Genomic DNA, 24,852 nt, shown 5'->3' with positions numbered 1-24,852 from the left:
CTGTTCAAGTAATATATAGTATATAAGTATATATATATATATATATGCAATTCAATAAACCAAAACCATTCGTTATGAATTTTCAAGTACCTGTCGACCGTATGGTCTCATGGCCAACTCAAACTGCGCGTCCGTAATACGTCCCTCGGCTCTGAAGATGGCCCACGTGTCACGTCTGCTATGCCGGCGAGCATACGCAGTATCGTGGGTTGTGGGCTTCCTCCCCGTAACCCGTCGCTGTATCATAATCAACACAATTTGTAAGATTAAAACAATTCATAGAATCAATGAATTAAGTAAACAATCAAATAAAGTGACAGGATACTTACGAACTCTGCCTCCCATGACTCGACGCCGCCAGATCCGAAATGCGAAGATCCAACGGTCTCCATCTGGATCCGTCGTGCCTCCACATGCTGCCTGCTCTTCACGCCACCCTCTGCTCGTTTCTTTGCCTCCTTCCACTCGCGTTTGTGCGCAGTGGCAGGTTTCTCGGCAGGATAGCCACCCGCAGCTACATTTAGCCGGTCATCGTACGCGAGTTTTTTAAGGTGAGATCTTTTATTACTTAAGATCTCCCTTATTCGCGTCCTTCCCCATACATCCGAGAATGTAGCATGTGGGGGATTGGGGTACCGACTGTGTACAGCCTCTATCACCTCCCCAACTAATCGGCTATTTTGATCTTTAAATTTAATAAAACAATTTCTATATGAGTTTGATACTACCCCACGCATGTACTCCATTACCTCCCTCCCCCTCGCATCCATCACTATCCCGCCCCTATCCGTCACATCATAGCAAACCACTCTCTCCATCTCTCTCATCTCCTCCTCTTCCGAACTGTCTCCTCTAACTCTTCTCCCTCTATCTCCTCTCTCACCCCGTGCCCTACTACCTCCCCCACCTCCCCCACCTCCCCCACCAAAGCACCCGCCGCATCCTCCACTCCCACTCTTCCTACTGCTGCGGGTGGAGTCACGACTGGGGGATTGTCTACGTGACGGTGGCTGTGAGCCCTGACGTGACGGTGGCTCTGAGGGAGCACGTGATGGTGGCTGTGAGGGTGTACGTGAGTGTGTCTGGGACGAGGTATGTCTCCTCGGTGGACGTGGAAGAGGAGAAGTTGCATGCCGTCTCGTCGGACTCGGAGGAATAGACGGCACTGGAGTGCCCTGGATACTCGCGGTAGGGGTATAGACATCAGGCAGGGAAGGAGGGGGATGGGCATACATATACTCTGTAAGCTCAACCGGACCAGGTTGGCGCCCAAAGTGATTCATCATCTCCATCAACCAATTGCTATACGCAAATGGATCGGATGAAGAACCTGGAATATCCATAAAGAACCTGCAAACAAACATCATCATGTACATCATGTACATTCTCTTGACTCACACATTGTCATTACACAAGTCAATTGCCTGCAAACCATGAAATCTAAAACGCCGCAGTTTTCTGTCTGCAGAAACGCGTGTATACACCCGGCAAAAAACGCGTGTATACACCCGGCAAAAAACGCGAAGTTGTGGAAGAGGAGGTGCTTGATGATATGGTGCGGAATCTTTTTAAGGATGATCCCAAAGGTATGGACGACGATGATATGGAACAAGAGCATCTTTATAAAGCTTCATCGACACCGGTGTTTGAAGGGTGCACATTCTCAGTTTTACGTGCTTCCCTTGAACTACTTAATATACAAACAGTTTATGGATGGAGCAATGCAAGTCTTGACGCATTGTTGAAGTAAGCATTTTAACTTATAAATTTGAATTAGTGGTTTAAGGTTTAGGATTTAAGACTAATTATAATTGATGATATTGGATGCAGGCTATTGTCAAACATGCTTCCAAAGGAAAATAGACTGCCCACCTCAAGAGACATAGCGAGGCGCTATGTGACATCTCTTGGAGGACTGGATTATGATAAAATACATGCATGCGTCAATGATTGCATTCTCTTTCGTGGGACGCATAAGGAGGCTCTGACATGTCCCACTTGTGGTGAAGCAAGGTACAGAACAGATATGAAGAGTTTTGATGTACCTCGTAAAGTCTTGCGACACTTTCCTATAATTCCTCGCATCAAACACATGTTCAAGTGCAAATCCATAGCAGAGCTCATGTCATGGCATTCCTCACATCGATCGGATGATGGCATGTGGAGAATTCCCGCAGACACTCCTGCTTGGAAGCATATTGAAGATGAGTGGCCCAGCTTTAAAACAGAGCCCAGAAACTTGAGACTTGGCCTGGGTATGAATGGAGTGAATCCATTTGGTTTCAAAAGCACCGCATACAGCGTGTGGCCAGTTGTGCTGGTGAATTATAACCTTCCACCATCAATGGCGATCAAGAAGGGACATCTTATGTTATCCCTTCTAATTCCAGGGAAACATAAAGTCAAGCATATGGATGTTTATCTTGAACCACTGATTGATGAGTTGGAGGAACTATGGAGAGGTGTTGCGGTGGTGGACATTAGTAGGCCTCCCTCCTCTCGACACTTCGACTTAAAAGCAGTGTTGATGTGGACAATGCATGACTTTCCAGGATACAGCGATTGTTCTGGTAAGAATTCTAATTACCTCCCTACTCTATTACTATTGGCTATATATATTAATTAGACGGTTTGACTTTATTATTCTAACTTTTATTTATATTTTAACAGGTTTGAAAACATCAGGTAAACATGCATGTCCTGTTTGTGGCCCTTCGTTAGTACATGAGTATGCTGATGGTTTGTGTAAGACTATATTCGATAATCATCATCGATTTCTCCCCTCAGATCATCCTAAATATGTTGCTAGTAAGAGTAACATTCCTCCACAAACACTTCGTGCAAAAGATTGGAAGCGTATTTGGGAGTCTACAACTATTCTTCCTCCAGATGGCATGAACAGGTATAGTGATGTTTTTTCAATCTTGTTTTGTGTAGTCTCTAATTGGATTAAAGGTCACATAGAGCAATCCCTTGTGCAGGTACTCCATTTTTTTCCGGCTGCCATATTGGACCCATCTTAAGATCAACCATCTTCTTGATCCCATGCACATCTTCAAGAATGTGGGATCTGGTATTTGGGAACATATTACTGGTAAACGAGACAATGTTAGCGTACGTGAGGACTTGCGGGTCGCAGGACGTATGCGTCAAGCTTGGCCACGAGAGGTGGGTGGGCACGTTCGTCTTCCGCCTGCACCATGGATTATATCAAAGAAAGAGGAGAAGCAGGTAAAGTAGGCCATCACCACTTTGCGTACTCCCACTGGATGCATGAGATCATTGAAGGGAGCCTTTACAACCACTAAGAAAAGAAGCGTTGAGCAACTATATGGGTTGAAGTCCCACGATTGGCACAAGATGCTTCAAGTAAGTGTTTTCCAAGTCTTGTACGTACGTTGAAATTAAATTTTGTAATGCCATAAACCATAAATGTGCTCTTATGTGCGCAGTTCATACTACCTACTAGCATCGACCATTGTGCGAATAAGAGTTTGAAAAAATGTATTTATAAGATGGGCGAGCTTGTGAGGTATGTAAAACCCATGCTCAGATCACCCTTCATTATACCTTGCAAAATGAACGTGCATGAGGTATAACGTACTATTTATTTATTTTTCAGATATGTTAGTTCCAAAGCAATTGATCCAGCCACGTTGGATGATGCGCTTGTTATGGCAGTGGAGGTGGTTTGTTTGGTAGAGGAGACTTTTCCGCGAACCATTCTCACAAGTCAACTACATCTCATTGTGCATTTAGTGGACGAAATTGCTTTATGTGGTACTGTGCATGCACGTTGGATGTTCTTCCTAGAGCGCTTCATGAAGACCTTAAAAGACTTTGTGAGGCAAAGTGCAAGGCCTGAAGGAAGCATGGCCGAGGGTTGGTTGATACAAGAGTCTCTTGTATATATTTCAGAATTTCTTGGTCAGGTGGACAGCTCTTTGCCACGACTATGGAGCAATGAAGAGGACTTGAGGATGACCTCTATTGTGCCTCAAGGAAAAGGACAGAGTAAAGTAATTGACAGAACATTGATTGATGATCTCAATTTCACTTGTATCCTTAATAGTGATGTGATGAGCAGATGGGTTACAAGATATGAGGATGCAAAGACAAAAAGGCAAGCAGAAAGAGCTCTCTTTCGGAGGCAACATAGCTCTCGGAAGGCGTACCCTAAGCATCTAGCAACACTTCCGAATGATATCCATGTTGATTGGTTGCATGAGGAAATGGAGAGAGCAGAGAGCGACGAGGGGCTGCATATCACGGCGGAAGAATGGGAGTATGCACGAGGATGCATGTCAAAGGTACATAGAACTAATGTTTTGCATTAGTTGTAAGTGATTTGCTTTTAATATTTATTCACATTGCTTACACAAATATTGCTTCTATTTTGGTCCAGTGCACTATGTTCAATGCTATATGGTGTGAAGGCAAGCATTTTCGAACACAAAGAATTGATGAAAAGAGAAATACACAAGATTGCGGTGTCATTAGTAGCTTTGAGGGAGCTAATGGAAAAATGGATGATTATTGTGGCATAATCCAAGACATATTTAGGCTTGACTTTCGTCGCTTCTTTGTGTATGTTTTGGATGTCAAATGGCAAATGAACGTGGTGGAAAAAGGGCCTGATGCAACGATAAAACGCCATGCAAGTGGATATGTAACTATTGACTCTACAAAGTTCTGGCAAACAAAGAAAGATAGGCTCGTATTGCCACAACAATGTGAGCAGGTATGCATTTTTTTACTAATGTGTTTCATGTACATATATATCTAAGCTCGCGTACCCCTTGACTTTTGATATGCTAATTAATTACTGTACTGTGTGTATTTGAGTAGGTTTTCTATCTACCAATGGTGCATGACATCAAATGGTGGTACGTCATCCCTATTGCACCACGTTCCAAAGTGATGTACAATACATTCACTGATATGGAGCATATGGAGGATGTAACAAGCCGCAATGAAGATGACGTCGAACATGCCATTGAAGATGTTGTGATCGATGATCAAGAAATAAGAGATGATCGTGATAATGAGGATGAGCATGCCATTTCTCATGATCATGAGAATGACCCTACCATTGAGGATGATGGTGATGCTGATGAGGATGATCAGGACATCGATACCATTATCAATGGAGTACAGAATATCGATAGTGGAATAAATTTAATCGTAGCCTTACCAATTGATCAAATGGATATTGATGTTGATCGTTTGACAAGGATGGATCTTATTGAAGATGAGATCGAACCCTAACCAATCCGTCACTGTATGTTCTAAATTGATGACATTTCTATCATCTCATATGCATGATTTATTTTGAATATATTTCATTGTTGTAAATGCATGTAGTGGGATTGTGTAATGATGTATACTGTAATGTACTATGAGATGGTTTAAGGAAAATAGTTTTTAATTTTGTTAAGGAATTCAGTTTTTTTTCAGTTTTTCTCTGCCATGCGTGTATTAATCCGTGTACAGTAGCGTGTATTTATCCGTGTATAATAGCGAGTATTACCCCGTAAATATTATCGTGTATTTATGCGTGTATTACTGCGTGTATATAAACGCGTTTATACACGCGTTGATAAATGCAAATATACACGCGAACTTAAATGCTAAAATACACGCGCCCGATTCTATTCAAATACAAGCGCGACCATACACGCGTTCGTAATTTATCGCGTGTATGAAACGCGTGTATGGCAGCATTGTCTTGTAGTGTATGCATTCATGTCGTTCTTGAATCGTGTAATGACAATGCACTAAATCTTCCTCGTGGATGGTGCAATGCACACAAAAAAAAATCCAGAGAGTGCTATTGGATGCTGGAATGCTGGAACAGCATTCAAATAGCACTCTCTGTTTTTTTTTTGCTCTCTGTTCGCATGTATAGACGCGTTAACTCTGTAAAAGTCGCGTGTATATACGGAGATACTCTGTGAAATACACGTGTATAAGTGCAACTAAACTGACAAAACGTGTGTATACGTCCTCGTATCAGCGCGTCTGACTTCTTCTATACACGCGCTTTTACACGCATGTCTTTGGCCATCGCGATGATACACGCGCTGATACACGGGCCCATTACTTTTTTTCCACAAGTCATTTTTCGTGGCTAGGAGCATGGGTATGAGCCCGATCCCTTGTAGTGTTGGGAGGGTGTGGGTGAGTGTGTCTGGGACAGGGTATGTCTCCTCAGTGGGCGTGGAAGAGGAGAAGCTGCATGTCGTCTCGTCGGGACTCTAGACGGCAGTGGAGTGACATGGATTCTCGGGGGGCGGGGTGACCATACCAAGGAGTCCAGGAGGGGGATGGGCATACATGTACTCTGTAAGCTCAACTGGACTAGGATGGCGCCAAAATGATTTAGCATCTCCATCATCCAAGTGCCATACGCAAATGGATTGGATATGACGAACCTGGATCCATGAAGAATATGTAAAAATAAAAGTATATACATGAAGAATTTGCTTTGGATGACCAAACATGCAAGATGGACAAGAGGACAAGCAAGACACGCAAGCATGGGTGAACTTTAAGGACAAACACAGTCGCGTGTAAAAACCCATCCAAAAACGCGTGAACAATCTGTGCAAACAGGGTACATGCGCTCGTACACGCGGCCCTCGCAAAAACTTTTTCGAAAACGACAGACCACCGACAAATCTTTCTTAAAAAGAAAGCCCAGACTGTCACTATCGTTCACAAAAATACTGAAGCAGGCATGACCAGAGAAGGATGGAGACAATCGCATAAGGAAAAGAGACAATCGCATAAACAAATGGAAGGAAAGAGTTAGGACAAAGGACAAACTGACTCACCTCTAGAAAAGTGAGTCTTCTTTTTGGCTGGTTTTCTTCACCCGTGTCTGCTCCTTGCACCCGTGTCTACTCCTTGCACTTGGCTTTAGTTCTGTGTTGGAAGAGGGAAGATTCGACGGCGAGGAAGGAGAGGAAAGATGAAGTTTGAAAATGGTGTGCCCCATCAGCAGAGTGATTACATTCCACCACATTTTCTCTCTCTTCCTTTTGTTGTACCTGTACTCCATGAGTCTTGGAAGTGCTTGCCTCCCCTTGTGATGGAATAGATTCAATTATAGACTGCCTTTTCCTTCGTATAATATCAATTATCTCATCATGGAATTCTTTCTTTGCAATCCCTAGAGGAATTCCCCTAGTGTAAATTCCACCCTGCTGTTTAGAATCCTCTCTTCAAGCACCTTTTTGAGATCTGTTGCGGCTTCTCAATATCAGATTGAAGCTTATAGAGAGGACTTTTTCCTTTACCCTTCTCCTTCTCATGCTTCATTTTTGCTGGCACTTCTTCCATTGATACTTCCTGTGGAGGTCTGCTATGCGGTGGAAGCATATGTGATGGCCCAGGATCCTTCTTCTCACTACCACGAGTAACCCTTTTTGATGGCCCTCCTTCCTCATTTTCCCTTTTACGCTTCTCCTCTACCTGTGCCTCATTATTTTGGCATTTATCAATGTAGGCATGAACAGATAAAGAATCCACAGGCTCCTCCCAGCCAGTCTCAAGATGTATACAGTCACCTGCCTCATGCAAAGCTTGCTTAGACACCTTCTTTGATGCAATTAATTCCATTGCTGATGGCCAAAAATCTTCATTCTCATAATCTTCATCATTCTCAGATCCCTGCTTTGATTGACCAGCCTTTAATCCATAGGTTACTGCCTCAACCATAGAGATGGCATGACTAGCAGCCATATCCTCAACCAGCTTTTTCATCCCTCCTTTCCCAAAGTTTGTACTCAATGGAAGACCAGTCTCTGTAAGATGGATTTTCCCATCTTTGAAAAACACAAGTTGATTTTTAAGGGCTTCTTTATAGCTAGCACAATCTTTCTTTGCATGTTCTGGGTCATCACACCATATGCATCTGTATGTAAACCCTTCTTTGCTTTGAGGCCTTTGCATAGAAACCTGCCCTAATGGTAGCCCCTTTTCTTCAATCTTGGACATCTTCAATTTTAGGTCTCGCATACCCTTAATAAGCTCATCCATCGGCCCTTCTACCTTTGGGATTGTAGCAGCTGGTTTTGGTAGATTCTCAGGGGTAACAGCAGTTATAGGAGTTCCCGAGCTCATCACCATTTTATCCCTCCTTCGTTGCCGCTTTGCTAGCATGGTGACCGCATCCTCAACATCATTCCAATCACTCTTTAGTCCCTGCTCTGTATCCTTATCCTCAAGGAGAATTTCCAGTTTTTCTTGGAGATCTTTCCCAACTGCTTGTAAGAAGAGCTCTGTTTTTTCTCTGTCCAAAGTTGTGCGCTCTATCCTTGACAGCTGGGCATAGCGCTTCTCAAACTCTCTTAGCAGCTCTGTGGCAGAAATTCCCATTTTAGGTTTTGTGACCCATTCCAAGAAAGTTCGTTTGGTCACTCGCTCAGAATCCTCCATGAAATATTCGTCCTTTAAAGCAAGCTTGAACTCCTCCCAATTTCTGCCACCATGTGCTGTCTGCAATCCTCTTATGCGCTCTCTTATTTCACGAACACATACCAGCTCAAAACTTCGAACCATATCCTCCTTAGTCACCCTGTTTAGCTCCATTTCCTTTATGTAATTGCGCATGTACTTTGTGATGTCTTTACCATCAAATTGATCCACCTTTTTCACGATTGACTTCAGTGCTTTAGTCGTGAAAATTTGCTCCCTCTCAGCCGCTTGCTGCTATTTCATATACATAGTAAACATCTGAAACATTTGCATAACCCCGGGGTCAAAATGAACCCCCTGACCCTTAGGATTCTCAGCCATAGCCTCCCTGTGTATTTCACCACACTCTCACCCCAGCAGTTTCACGTCGGGTTCACGAAAGAGCTGTCGTGACGTGGACGATGTCGCTGGGAAAGTACGAGACTTCTAGCTGTGAGAGTAGCTTCTGATTCCCACAAGGAAACTCAAACACATAACTCTTCATGGATCACAAGGCACCTCCATTTTTGATATCATAAACATGTACAAATTCACCTCAATACATCCATGAATTCAGCCTGATGATTGCACATAAATTGTGTATCAAGTGACTATCCCTTTCCAAGCATAGATTTACTGGCTCCTTTTTCCAAATCCCTCAAACCAATCACATGTAGGCATAACATAACCTTCAAATATTTCACACATACATGTGACCATTTACATTCCATACATCCAGTGTCATCAATTCCATCATTTCAAGATGTTCTTTATCACTGTAAGTAGAGCAAGGTGAGATTTTCATTGATTTTTCTCTATTCCTTCTATGGCGACTTCGCTCTGCAGACTGCGCATGGATGAATACATGTGTAAAATGAAAATCGTATCATTAGGTAGCACTCAAATTGCTCTCCAATTCTAACTCCTACATGCCATGAACAGTAGCCGCCTCATTGATTTTTTTTTTCTCTGGTTAGTTGGCGCACTGGTTCCCTTTTCTGCACACCCCCCGAATTCTGATATCTGGTTCACCATCCATGGGCATAAGATATTATTGAAGGGATCATTCTGCCTATGAGGATACACAAGGACTTTGAATGTGTGCAGTATCTTAATAAAGTTCTTCTTGTTTTGCTCATTCCACGATACCTCCAAAGGGTATTCTTTAAAACCATTCCTCATATCATACATGCTCTCACATCTCCATACATCTTGAGAAGGGTGTTCCCTACTGCAAGGCTTACCATAAGCATAAGGCTCCATATTTCACACCACACTCATATACAAAAGCTCCGAGACCTGACTCAGCCTCAGCTCGTCTTATTGAACCTCATTTACAATATGAACATATGTACATGGCATCATATAATGACTCGTCATAGCACTTAATCCCATGCATCTAGATTTGCATTTGATAGTCTCATATGCATGGTTTCACACCATAGACGTGCCATGGCACGACAACGCGCTGTTACACGCGATTTAAAACAGTGAGACGCGCTATTACACGCGATCAACACAGGATATAGAGACTTTTTATACTTTCATTAAAAACTGATTATGATTATGTGTTTGCTCTTTTGTACATAGGATGTCATCAACCTCCTCAAGCAATTCTAGTGAGAATGAGATAATGCGTCATCGTAATCGCGATGTGTGGTTGGGACAAAGGATCAAGTGTATGTGTAATCGATGTCAAGGATGCATTGTACGAGCGCGTCGAATTACCTTGAATCACATCTCCATGTATGGAGAATGGAATCAAACAGGTTTAGAGGTGAGTAGATGTAAATTGATAGTATTCAAATGACTCATGGTGTCCAAATTAATGGAGTTGTAATATATATACTCTAATTAAAGCAGGATGCAGTACCACACCCTAGCATGGTGCCCTACGCGCGGCGAGAGCACGCAAAGCGTCAACGAGATGATGCAAGAGCTTCGGGATCTATTGTCAGAGATGAGTGGGAAAGGGATGACAATAGCCCTGCACCCCACGAAGTTGTGGAAGAGGAAGTGTTTGATGATATGGTGCGGTGTCTTTTTAGGGATGATCCCAAAGGTATGGACGACGATGATATGGAATAAGAGTATCTTTACAAGGCTTCATCGACACCGGTTTTTGAAGGGTGCACATTTTCTATTTTACGTGCTTCACTTGAACTACTCAATATACAAACAGTTTATGGATGGAGCAATGCAAGTCTTGACGCATTATTGAAGTAAGCATTCTAACTTGCAAATTTGAATTAGTGGTTTAGGGTTTAGGATTTAGGGTTTAGGGCTAATTGATGATATTGGATGCAGGCTATTATCAAACATGCTTCCAAAGGGGAATAGACTACCCATCTCAAGAGATATAACGAGGCGCTATGTGACATCTCTTAGAGGATTGGATTATGATCGCATACATGCATGCATCAATGATTGCATTCTCTTTCGTGGGACGCATAAGGAGGCTCGAGATTGTCCCACTTATGGTGAAGCAAGGTATAGAATAGATGTGAAGAGTTTTGATGTACCTCGTAAAGTCTTGCGACACTTTCCTATAATTCCTCGCATCAAACACGTGTTCAAGTGCAAATCCATAGCAGAGCTCATGTCATGGCATTCCTCACATCGATCGTATGATGGCATGTGGCGAATTCCTGCAGACACTCCTACTTGAAAGCATATTGAAGATGAGTGGCCCAGCTTTAAAACAGAGCCCAGAAACTTGAGACTTGGCCTAGGTATGGATGGAGTGAATCCATTTGGTTTCAAAAGCACCGCATACAGTGTGTGGCCAATTGTGTTGGTGAATTACAACCTTCCACCATCAATGGCGATCAAGAAGGGACATCTTATGTTATCCCTTCTAATTCCAGGGAAACATAAAGTCAAGCATATGGATGTTTATCTTGAACCGTTGATTGATGAGTTGGAGGAAATATGGAGAGGTGTTGCGGTGGTGGACATTAGTAGGCCTCCCTCCTCTCGACACTTCGACTTAAAAGCAGTGTTGATGTGGACAATGCATGACTTTGCAGGATACAACGATTGTTCTGGTAAGAATTCTAATTACCTCCCTACTCTAATACTATTGGCTATATTAATTATAGCTATTGAATTTATTATTCTAACTTTTATTTATATTTTAACAGGTTTGAAAACATCGAGTAATTATGCATGTCCTGTTTGCGGCCCTTTGTTTTAGTACATGAGTATGCTGACGGTTTGTGTAAGACCATATTTGATAATCATCATCGATTTCTCCCATCAGATCATCCTAAATATGTTGCTAGTAAGAGTAACATTCCTCCATAAACACTTCGTGCAAAATATTGGAAGCATATTTGGGAGTCTAGAAATGTTCTTCCTCTAGATGGCATGAACAGGTACAGTAATATTTTTCAATCTTGTTTTGTGTAGTCTCTAATTGGATTAAAGATCACATAGAGCAATCCCTTGTGTAGGTACTCCATTTTTTTCGGCTACCATATTGGACCCATCTTAAGATCAACCATCTTCTTGATCCCATGCACATCTTCAAGAATGTGGGATCTGGTATTTGGGAACATGTTATTGGTAAACGAGACAATGTTAGCGTACGGGAGGACTTGCGGGTCTCGCAAGACGTATGCGTCAAGCTTGGCCACCGCGAGAGGAGGGTGGGCACATTCTGCACCATGGATTATATCAAAGAAAGAGGAGAAGCAGGTAAAGCAGGCCATCACCACTTTGCGTACTCCCACTGGATGCATGAGATCATTGAAGGGAGCCTTTACAACCACTAAGAAAAGAGGCGTTGAGCAACTATATGGGTTGAAGTCCCACGATTGGCACAAGATGCTCCAAGTAAGTGTTTTCCAAGTCTTGTACATTGAAATTAAATTTTGTAATGCCATAAACCATACATACATGTGCTCTTATGTGCGCAGTTCATACTACCTACTAGCATCGACCATTGTGCAAACAAGAGTTTAAAAAAATATATTTATAAGATGGGCGAGCTTGTGAGGTATGTAAAACCCATGTCAAATCACCCTTCATTATACCTTGCAAAATGAACGTGCATGAGGTATAACGTACTATTCATTTATTTATCACATATGTTAGTTCCAAAGCAATTGATCCAGCCACGTTGGATGATGCGCGTGTTATGGCAGTGGAGGTGGTTTGTTTGGTAGAGGAGACTTTTCCGTGAACCATTCTCACAAGTCTACATCTCATTGTGCATTTAGTGGACGAAATTGCTTTATGTGGCACTGTGCATGCACGTTGGATGTTCTTCCTAGAGCGCTTCATGAAGACCTTAAAAGACTTTGTGAGGCAAAGTGCAAGGCCAGAAGGAAGCATGGCCAAGGGTTGGTTGATACAAGAGTCTCTTGTATATATTTCAGAATTTTCTTAGTCAGGTGGACAGCTCTTTGCCGTGACTATGGAGCAATGAAGAGGACTTGAGGATGACCTCTATTGTGCCTGAAGGAAAAGGACAGGGTAAAGTAATTGACAGAACATTGATTGATGATCTCAATTTCACTTGCATCCTTAATAGTGATGTGATGAGCAGATGGGTTACAAGATATGAGGATGCAAAGACAAAAAGGCAAGCAGAAATAGCTCTCTTTCGGAGGCAACATGGCTCTCGTAAGGCGTACCCTAAGCATCTAGCAACACTTTTGAATGATATCCATGTTGATTGGTTGCATGAGGAAATGGAGAGAGTAGAGAGCGGCGAGGGGCTGCATATCACGGCGGAAGAATGGGAGTATGCACGAGGATGCATGTTAAAGGTACATAGAACTAATGTTTTGCATTAGTTGTAAGTGATTTGCTTTTAATATTTATTCACATTGCTTACACAAATATTGCTTCTATTTTGGTCCAGTGCACTATGTTCAATGCTATATGGTGTGAAGGCAAGCATTTTCGAACACAAAGAATTGATGAAAAGAGGAATACACAAGATTGCGGTGTCATTAGTAGCTTTGAGGGAGCCAATGGAAAAATGAATGATTATTGTGGCACAATCCAAGACATATTTAGGCTTGACTTTCGTCGCTTCTTTGTGTATGTTTTGGATGTCAAATGGCAAATGAACGTGGTGGAAAAAGGGCCTATTGCAACAACAAAACGCCATGCAAGTGGCTATGTAACTATTGACTCTGCAAAGTTTTGGCAAACAAAGAAAGATAGGCTCGTATTGCCACAACAATGTGAGCAGGTATGCATTTTTTTACTAATGTGTTTCATGTACATATATATCTAAGCTCGCGTACCCCTTGAATTTTGATATGCTAATTAATTACTGTAGTATGTGTATTTGAGTAGGTTATCTATCTGCCAATGGTGCATGACATTAAATGGTGGTACGTCATCCCTATTGCACCACATTCCAAAGTGATGTATAATACATTCACGGATATGGAGCATATGGAGGATGTAGCAAGCTGCAATGAAGATGATGTCGAACATTGAAGATGTTGTGATCGATGTGATCAAGAAATAAGAGATGATCATGATAATGAGGATGAGCATGCTATTTCTCATGATCATGAGGATGACCCTACCATTAAGGATGATGGTGATGTTGATGAGGATGATCAGGGCATCGGTACCATTATCAATGGACAGAATATCGATAGTGGAATAAATTTAATCGTAGCCTTACAAATTGATCAAATGAATATTGATGTTGATCGTTTGGCAAGGATGGATCTTATTGAAGATGAGATCGAACCCTAACCAATCCATCACTGTATCGTTCTAAATTGATGACATTTCTATTGTATATGTTATCTTTTAATTATCATCTCATGATTTATTTTTGAATATATTACATTGTTGTAAATGTATGTAGTGCGATTGTGTAATGATATATACTATAATGTACTATGAGATGGTTTAAAGAAAATGGTTTTTAATTTTGTAAAGGAATGGAGTTTTTCTTGATAAAGTTCTCTGTTATCGCGTGTAATTACGCGTCTATAATTGCATCTATAAAACAGTTTTTACGCGTATATACATGCTCTTTTACACGTGTTTCTGAACTCAATATACACGCGTGTATAATTGCGTCTATATACACACACTGGTACACGCGTTTTTGAAACGAGTATACACGCAAATGTAGATGCCAATATACACGCGCCCGATACTACTCATATACATGCGCGACCATACACGCGCCCGTAACTTATCACGTGTATCGAACATGTGTATGGCAGTAGTGTCTTGTAGTGTATGGAGCATTCTTATATACCATCTCGAATGCTGCTTATGTCAAGTTAGGAGTGGTTGTCTGTGAGTAGATGGTTATAGTGGAGGGGGATGCCTCAATCTTCTCACTATCCTTCTCTTGTAAAAGAGGAGTTTCCTTTGGCTTTGATAGTAGGGAGCGTGTGGAAAGTCCTCAAAAACTATTATCCGAAAGGGGCACTATCCACCCTACTTGTCGAAGCAGTATTGTAGGAGGTCTTAATAATGTTCTAATATCACATGTTGTATTTTTTGTCTAAGATTTAAGCATGGATTTTGTTAGAGAAATTGTGTTTTGTTCCCTCATGCATGTATGTATAGGCAATGTCTATCGACCCCTCTCACACAAGACCTTGATGTGGCAAATTTGCTATCTATAGTAAATGAACGATATGGGTAGCAAGCTTGTTACTCAGAAACATGTATGGTTCCACCAAACCTTCTCACATACACAAAGTTAATCCTTTATGCATTCTATAAGTCTTATTTTTTAGTCTTATATGCAAGAGGGCTTACAATTCGGCCAATCGACACCATGGGGGCAATCTACCCCACTTGGCTAGTCGGGGCCGACCACGCCTTTGATAGGCATGGGGCCGAGTGGTAGAGGCCTATCACGATAAGGTTGTGATGAGACTACACTACATTCATTGACTAGACCCACCTTGGTCCCTCACATCTATCTTCACAAAATGATGACAACATAGTAGGGAGTCTGAGGGCATAGTAGACATTCTAGCGGGGCAATGTAGGGTGCTTTTACTTTGGCAAAAAGCAGTAGAAGGTCTCCCGATGTGTCTCCCCAATAGGGAGGCTCTTCATCTATGCATTATGAGCCAGCCCCCAGGAGACCCATTCCACCATTCAATCCACGCACCCTACCATACAACGTGGATGCGGATGGTGCCCTCTTAAATAGAGTTGCTGAGTGGAAAAATAAGAACATTACAGAGATAGCACAAGCATTGATCGTGGCAGAGAAGAATATGCCACATAGCTATTGGGTTGAGGCTATGTCTATAGTAGTTTATATCATGAACATGACTCTTGATGCAGCCATACATGATGTAATACCAGAGGAGAAGTTTACTGGCAAGAAACTTGATTTGTCTCACTTGAAAGCTTTTGGATGTATTGCATATATGCATGTGCCAGATGAGTTGCATAATAAGATAGATCCAAAAGTAGAAAAATGTGTGTTTATTGGATATTCCCTTGACCAAAAGGGATATAGATATTATAATCCTACTACACATGAATTGAGGGTAAGCAAGGATGATGTATTTGATGAGATCAGTAGCTGGGATGCTGCTAAAAAAGATGTTGTTGGGGTTGATGTAAGTGGAAATGTGGTTGCACAGAATGTGAGTCAGCAATCACAGTCATTGAGTGGACTAGGAGAGTCCTCATGTAGCAGTTCCGTTGATAGAACATGGAGTGCTTATAATACTGTCAGGTGAAAATCTGAAAGGTGTTTTGGGTGTGTGTACATATGGGATGTGCAGTAGTGTGGTGTGCGGGTGGTTGCCAAATGCAGGGCACCGACTGATTGAGAAAAAGTGGCAGCTGGTGTGAAGGTGACCGCCTTTGAGAAAGAATGGATGCTTCTTTTGTTGGCGGCGCCGGATAGCTGAAAAGTTGCTTTGGGGGTCTCTGTTTAAGTGGCCATCTTCTAGGCTTTAAAGGAACAAAATTAAAAAAAAAATATAAGTGTGGCCAGCTTGGGAATAGCCATGTGGAAGCCTTTGTTTGCTGCCAGCACATCGTCTAGAAGGTGGTGGCGAAGACGCAAAAGCGAGTGCCTTGTAGAAATGGGCCGCCTGGTAAGAGATCGCCTTGCTGAGGGCTGCCAGTGAGAGGCGAGTTGAGGTCGCATCGAGAGGCGAGTTGAGATCGCCTTGCTGAGGGCTGCAGCGAGAGGCGAGTTGAGGTCGCAGGGAAAGGAGCCACCTTGGTGCTAAGAGCTGCAAGCCTCTGGGTACGCAGGTGTGGCTAGCGAGAGAGAAGAAGGCCTCGTTGATAGGCTACTGGCACCTGCTTTATGTGACAGGTGAGAAGTGGCCGGTTTTTGTGTCGAGGGCTGATGGCAGTGAAGCAGAGAAAAGGGGACAAGTTGGAAGTGAAGGAGGGTTGCTAGTGGGGCGCCCTCTGAAGAGAAGTAGAGACCGGGAGACAGAGGCTTGGTTGTCAGACGCAAGGGTGAATTCCCGTGGCAGTAAATCCTGGCCAGAGTCCTGGTTTTTGGTGTAATTACTGAGTTTGTTTGAAGTGTGATGAAGATGGGACTGGATTTCCCAAAGTGTTGTGTGGATGGTGCTGTGTATGTTTTTGCTGAATGATCAATTGTCTATCGTGGTTTTGAGCTGTCTTTCTGGTGTGGGTGGGTGGTGAATTGTGAGAAGTGTTCCAGCTGGTGGCTAGTGGTGCCCCCGTTCGTGGTGTTTTATCAAAGTTTGGGAGGTGAAGGGCTATAGAGGTGTGGTCTTTTTTCCTTTTTTTCACCTCACAAATACCAATCCTAAAAATGTAGTTGGTACATCACATAAAGGCAAAGAGAAAGTGGTTGAGCCCTGAAAGATCCCTGCCCCCTCCGCACGCAATGAATTCCAGGGTGCTAGCAGCGAAAGTAGTACTTCTTGCGTAGAATAGAGCCTCTCACTTGGGGCCTCACCCATGGATATCCAGACAAGAGACTAATCCCTCGATTTTTCCAAAATCGAACCCGAAAAAACTTCCCTCGCCCAGCAGACAGGCGATTCCTCCAAGATATTTTATTTTAACATAGTCAAGGTCTTAACTAACCAAACTAATCCAACGATCGAACCCGTAAGTCACGTGGTCAGATCAAGGAAGAGACTCGCACTTGGATCATAGAGACCAACATGTTTTTCCTCATCAAGAGGTATATCTGTTGTTTATTTTCCATAGAACAAGGGTTATCCGGGATTTACTTGATTTATTGTAACTTAACAGAATTGAGTCTCATTTTTGGGATCCATGAGTCCAGCCCTCGGGGGGGTCACTCGTATAAATATGTAAGTATCACGTGGGTTCAACAGAAGGACATTTTAAATATTTAAAACTTACAGAAATATATTTACAGAGGGGATTTATTTATTGTATTTTAAAAAAAAATTGCAGATTTGAATAGGAAAGAATACATTATATTCACTAAAAAATTCACAGATAAGGGACTTTTTAAATAGGCCTTGAATGCACGTGATATAGAGAATTTACATATAGTGGCCCCCCCCCCGAGGTCCAGTCTAACCCTATCCAATCCCATGGGTTAGCCGACTGCCCAACCACTGTAGTGATAGGATTCATTTAAAATTTGGTTATTTTTGGCCCTGGGTACAAGGGAAAAGAGCTCCCAGGCCCCCTAGCCAGCACTTCAAGCAAACTTCAAGATAGTCACACCACTTACAGACCCAATATGAAATTGCCTGTTTCACAGATTCAGTTGTCTTTAAAACAACCTTCTAAATGAAACAATAGTATCACTGATCATAATCCTCCAAAATATCTAGCTTGAATTCTAATTTCCAATCATTCCTTCATCGGCGTACTTATGGCATCATTGGCAACCAGAACGCTCACCACCTGTTCACTCAGGGGACTTTTCAATAGTTCTTAGCTCATAATACCCGAAAATAAAATCACATAAGAAAAATCTAGATGGACTCTCCATTGAAGATCAGCAAGATCAACCAACAGATCCATATAAAGAGTCATGGACTCAGCCGTTGAGGACCAGCAAGGCCAATCAACCAGATCCATACCTGAGTTCAGAAAACAACTCTAACTCCTTATTCCATTTTCTTCCTTGACACACGCGTGGGTATCTTTGGCAACCCAAAGCCCAAGCACCGTATGGTCACCACCCTCTAGGTTGGCAGGTCACCTAGCGCTTCACTTCCTTGGTCCCTCATCCACCGTACCGGAAGCTCACCATTTAAATCGAACCGAGGCTGGTCACTCGACCGCCGACCTTGCTATACGCGAGATGTCCTCCATTGACTCTCCATCAGCTATTGCAACTTTATCACTTAGGTCTCCACGATCTCATTCCCAAGATGGTCAAAATGCTTCCCCATCATTCTTGACATAAAATAATAATTTAAAAACAGGGTACATAAATACAGTTTCTAACGAACTCTCATCTTTCCACATTGTTCCACATCATTTCTTGTTATTCCACATTATTCTACATCAATTCACATTACTTATTCCACATCCAGTCATGTATTCCCATCGTCCTCCTTCATCCATTCTCATCCAATCACATCATGTTACATCTCATCACATCACATCACAACATATCCACATCACATCCATATATCATTACATCACGTTCACATCTATTTACATCACTTCACATCCATTCACATCTACCCAAGTCCACATCACATCACATCTCATCTATCCACATCATATCTCACCCATTCAATCCACATTACATCACATCCACATCTATCCATATCACACCACATCCATTCATAGCTTATCACATTCATCCACATCCATTCATTCATTCACATTCACATCTATCCACATCCATTCATTCATTCACATGCATATCTATCACATCACATCTCATCCTCATCCATTTACATAACATCACATCCTTTCACATATCATCACATCTCATTCTCATCCATTTCTATCACATCACATCCTTTCACATCTCATTCTCATCCATTTACATCACATCACTTCCTTTGACATATCATCACATCTCATTCTCATCCATTTACATCACATCACATCCTTGAACATATCATCACATCTTATTCACATCTCATCACATTCACATCCAGGACCTAATGAGGGAAATGGAAGCTTTTAAAGTCTTCCATAGTCTTTACACCTAGAGGGAACTATGTAAGAGTGTATGAAAAAGAATATTCTACTGCCAAGAAGTGTCCTAGGGTTCTTGTTGGGAAATAAAACCTCACTAGATGGTGGAATGGAAAGCATTGAAGGTCCCTGTTATGCTCTTCAATGGTTGTTCCTCTATGTAACTTGATGGGAATATGTTTACATACACAAAACCACAAAAAAAGTGAACAACGGTATAGCAAAATGTTTTTAATAGAACCACATTAGTAACAAAATACTTACAAGTACAAGGAAACTCGGTTTTTTCCATTTGAGGAGGAAGATAAATGCCTGAAGCCATGTAGACATGTTGAACCATTTCTACCATGCCTTCATTTTGAGTTTTCTTGAAAGCTAGCAATCTTCCCTTCCAATGATGTTCCAAAACACCACAAGCTCTGGCGCTCTTGAGCTTGGCTATAAGTAAACCCAATCATTAACCCTGAATCTCTCTGCAACCCACATACTTTCCTCATTCCTAGAGTTGTTAATAACATACTCAGAGATGGAATCACTAGGTCTCCTATTCGATGTTTCCATGGCTGAGAACTTACAAGAGGATAAAGTGACTTAAGTGATATTAGAGGAGTAATAGTGAGATTAGAAGGCTACTAGAGGATTAGACAAGAGCTTACAGAGCCATTAAACCTTCCAGCTAGATTTACAAGTAGTTAGAGAGGGATTAAAGAGGTTATAGCAAGATTAGTAGAGATATGGAAGCTTGCAAGAGGGTTAGAAACTTGCTGTAAGATTAGAGAGAGATTAAAGACACACAAGAGGATTAGAGAGAGATTAAAGACACACAAGAGGATTAGAGAGAGATTACAAGCTCACAACAAATATTAGAAAGAGATTAGAAGGTTAGAGGCAAGATTAGAGAGGGATTAGAGAGGTTATAGCAAGATTAGTAGATATATGGAAGCTTTCAAGAGGGTTTGAAACTTGTTGCAAGACACACAAGAGGATTGAAGAGAGATTACAAGCTTACAACAATGATTAGAAGGTTTGAGGCAAGTTAGAGAGGCATTAGAGAGCTCTAGGACTAATGGTTTACAAGTGTATTTAGTTAAAGAGCATAGAAATGGGCTAGGAATCTTAGAGAATCCTTTTTTCACTATAGAATAATATGGAATAACTTTTTTGGGGATAAATTCACATTTTTAGAGGGAAAAAAATAAAATTTAGGGTTACTTTTTGGCTGTGCCGATCTGGTGGGGTCCAAGGGAGGTGAAGTGATACTAGTGGGGCTACTAGATGAAAAAGGTGATGTGATTGGGGGTACTAGGGAGAAAAGCCTAAAGTATATCAATAAATACTCCTACTTTAGGTCCTAAAGCTGACTGGATCACAAGGCCGTACCAATGCCTAGCGCCATAGAAGATGGTGAAAACATTAGAGGTATATTACTCGATGAAATGCCCTCTTACAAAGTAAACCCACGGACGCCCAATGGTGGCTAAGATACCTCGAATCCACTAAGGTGTACGAAGAGTTTTCTAAGAATTGTCGTTAAGAGTTAAGTAAGATATCCCTGGAAGGAAAACATAAGGAGGAGGTCATCCCTCAAGAGCTGAAAATGTAAAGCTCAGAAAGGTAGGGTGCCGAAAACAAAACAAGGCTCTAGCTAAAGTTAAGTGCGAAGCCAAGAGGTTGATGGCTCAAACAAAAAGAGAGGATGAAGATAAACAAGACCTACTCTCATTGCCGGACCATTTCAAGACATACATAATTGACAAACAAAAGGTGGTGCAATTGACAACCAAAAGAGTAAAGGAAGATGGTCTGTCCACATCATACGATGGTCCACCCGAGGTCAAAGAAATTGATATAGCAAAGCCAAGGGAGGAAACCAAACCTGTCTATATCACTAAGGACTTGACTCCGACTAAGGAAAAGGAACTCATCACTCTCCTTAAAGAATTTAGGGATTTCTTTGCTGTTCACATTGATGCATCAAACTTTGCAATAGGATGTGTATTCGCACAACTTGGTGAGTTCAAATTGGATTACCCAGTCTGCTTTGCTAGTCGTCTCGACAGTTGAATGATGCAAACAAAAATTACACCACTACAGAATGAGAAGGGTTGTCCATGGTTTATGCTATCAAGAAGTATTGACATTATCTATTGGCCAACACATTTGTATTTTTTGTGGACCATCAGGCATTCTTATACTTGGTGAATAAATCAGAGATGCTTCAAATCCTAGAATTGCAGATTTTGGTATACAGCTAGCATGGCGGAGGGAGTACTTGATCATACCCGAATATAGTCAATAGTACAGGTTTGCACAGCCCACACAAAGAGTGGATCTGCTGTTTATGCCACTCAAGTAGAGGATGACGCCACTTGAGTTCCATGATGCAAAGTAACGGGATTCACATGTGTGCTACAACTTTACAGTATTTGTCCCAGGAACTTTTTCAGATATAGCACAACAAAGACAACAAATGGTGACCTGGGTACGTGAGTGGCACCGTATTCCAAATCCAGCTATGGTGGCTAGTGTTCAGATTCTTGAAGCTGATCGTTGTGCTTATTGAACAACCAAAAGAAAGATACGATGGCTTTGACGCAGATCACCTCCTCTTCAACATGAACCAAGGCCCAAGTGAGCGAGGCATGATGTTGTACTACCATTGCCTCAGGTGTCTACCAGCTTATATGCATGTTACATTTCAAGACATGGTAGACATCAGGTTCTGGACTTCCCACTCTCTGCATTCCGAAGAACCCTAAGACAGCTTCAATCCTATCGAAACTTTTATCAACATGAGTTCAGCGGGACCTTGGTAATAGGTTCTCAGGACATAACCTACATCAGTAGGGGGGATGTTAATCCCATTTTGAATTAACAATTATGCTCCTCCATTTGAGGACATTAATAAGTTTCATGATGCAACGACACTAAAAAGGTTGTAACATTATGAGATACTGGGCACCCAAGGCCTTAGTTTGTAAGTTTTGGCCAAGATCTTGAATAGAAAATCACATGTTGCTTTACAATATGAAGACGTGAAAAAATATTTATAAAAAATAGTTAAATAGCCAAAAAATTGCATGCAATGTGTTACATTCATGTACAAATTGGGATGATCATTGGACTTGGGATGCAGAAGTACTAAGCATTGTATGTGTGACATAAAGAAAGCTGAAAAATGCAAGTGCCAAAACTTTCGTGCAATGAAACAATCGCTAAAATAAGTACTAGGCATTGTATGTGTGACATATACTATAATAAAGAAAGTTGGAAAATGCAAATGCCAAAACTTCTGTGCAATGAAACAATCACTAAAATAAATTGGATTTTCAATCAAGGGGTGCCATTTGAACACCCACTATATGTATAATGTGCCCCAAACACCATGCAACTAAATTCCATACATAACTACGAGAGATTGGAACTTTAAGTTGTGAAGATGCCTATTTTCAGGCGACCTTCAGGGCGCCCAATTGTCAAAAGCTTAGCCCCTTATCTTGCAACCACCCAGCTATGGTACCTATAGAGCTAGGTTGGCTTCCTACGCAATAGAGTGAAGGTGTACGATGTATCTCTAATGTATCCTGACTACAATGAGGCAAAACAAGGCTCCTAAGATAGAGCCGTGAGAGGCAATGGAGTGAGGTGACGTTTGAAAGTACTTTTTTGCATGTTTGGTGAATTTACACCTAAATATGATTGTGTTATTTCCCCATCCTTTCAACCATGCAATTCAAACTTGGAGTTCCTTCCTTCCTTTTACAACTAATTCACTTGAAGTAAATCTTTTCCCTCCACAAGAAGTCCACCCACAAAAACCACATGAGAAAACCCAAAAAATGGAGAATAGTGGTACCACCAATCCATGCTTTCACTTGGTGATGATGGCATTCATTTATATGCTTTTGCATCAAAGAAAGATCACATGCATGATAATGCATGGAGTAAGGCACCTAAAGGTACAGTATGTGATGAATCTATATGCATGAAAAATGATAGTGTATGGCATGGCGAGTAAATTTATGATAATGCATGGAGTAAGGCACCTAAAGGTACCGTATGTGATGAATCTATATGCATGAAAAATGATAGTGTATGGCATGGCGAGTAAATTTATGATGATGGTCGCTATGACGACCCAGTTTGGCTTGATGATGATCCAAGTAATAATGGTGATACACATGGATATTTGGCATGGGATGATGCACCCACATTGACCAAGGAACAAGCTTTGGAGATTCCCCTTCGACTGCTCAAAAAGTTGAAGGAAAATGGCATGCAAATCGATTGGGAGATCACCGAGGATGGTGAAATAAAAATCATTAAGGGCTTTGAAATTTTATATGATACAAATGTGATGCAAGATGGTGCATGTGATATTATGGTTTGCAATGATGTATGATGTATGTGTTGTGATTCTTTGGATAAGCAAGAGAGTTTGATGTATGATGTATGTGATGATAATGGATCGTGGATGGCAAGAAGCATTGCATATATAGCATTCATAAGATGGAGTATGAACTTATCTTGAAGCTCATTGATTGGATCGAGCACAAGCATGTGTACTCAGTAGGCTCTAGGTTTGACACCCTAGTAGCATTTCATGGTGGAGGCAGAATGGTATGTTAATGGTGTACCTTAATTACAGGATGTCTCGGGGCAACAGCAGCTGGTGAAGTTGCACAAGATGAGATTGATCTATTTCTCGCTCGATGATGATGAAGGCAATTTAAAGCTGCAATTTCAATTGTGGCTCTGAATCCCAATCCCGACGAAAATAAAAATTTATGGAGTGGCTTATGCAGGAGCTTACAAAAAATTTACATAAAAGGATGGGTGGGAGCATACAACTAAGACCTACTGATCGAGAGGGCTTTGTAAATTTTAAAGAGGATTATATATCACTAATCATATTTTGTTTGAAGGCATCTACACTCCATTTGTCTAGGATTGGCCACTCTCAATATGGCCTAATGAGGGAAATGGAAGCTTTTCAAGTCTTCCATAGTCTTTACGCCTAGAGGGAACTATGTAAGAGTGTATGAAAAAGAATATTCTACTGCCAAGAAGTGTCCTAGGGTTCTTGGTGGGAAATAAAACCTCACTAGATGGTGGAATGGAAAGCATTGAAGGTCCCTCTTATGCTCTTCAATGGTTGTTCCTCTATGTAACTTGATGGGAATATGTTTACATACACAAAACCACAAAAAAAAGTGAACAACAAGGGTATAGCAAAATGTTTTTAATAGAACCACATTAGTAACAAAATACTTACCAGTACAAGGAAACTTG

The 24,852-nt window shown here is 41.5% G+C and overlaps 1 protein-coding gene across 1 annotated transcript; it reads left to right on the top strand.

Moving 5' to 3' along the window:
- Window positions 1–1,843: 1,843 nt before the first annotated feature.
- LOC147633008 (uncharacterized) lies at window positions 1,844–24,319 on the top strand. Its single transcript, XM_086806826.1, has 4 exons — window positions 1,844–2,570; window positions 2,671–2,739; window positions 16,751–16,812; window positions 24,209–24,319. Exons 1-4 carry the CDS (start codon window positions 1,844–1,846, stop codon window positions 24,317–24,319), a joined length of 969 nt encoding a protein of 322 aa, XP_086662952.1.
- Window positions 24,320–24,852: the final 533 nt, after the last annotated feature.

This window comes from Cibotium barometz, chromosome 12 (assembly GCF_041138505.1).
Source record: "Cibotium barometz isolate CiBa-2024 chromosome 12, ASM4113850v1, whole genome shotgun sequence".
NCBI classification, from domain to species: domain Eukaryota; kingdom Viridiplantae; phylum Streptophyta; class Polypodiopsida; order Cyatheales; family Cibotiaceae; genus Cibotium; species Cibotium barometz.
The sequence above is the reverse complement of the archived record's forward strand: the minus strand, read 5'-3'. Positions and strand labels throughout refer to the sequence as shown.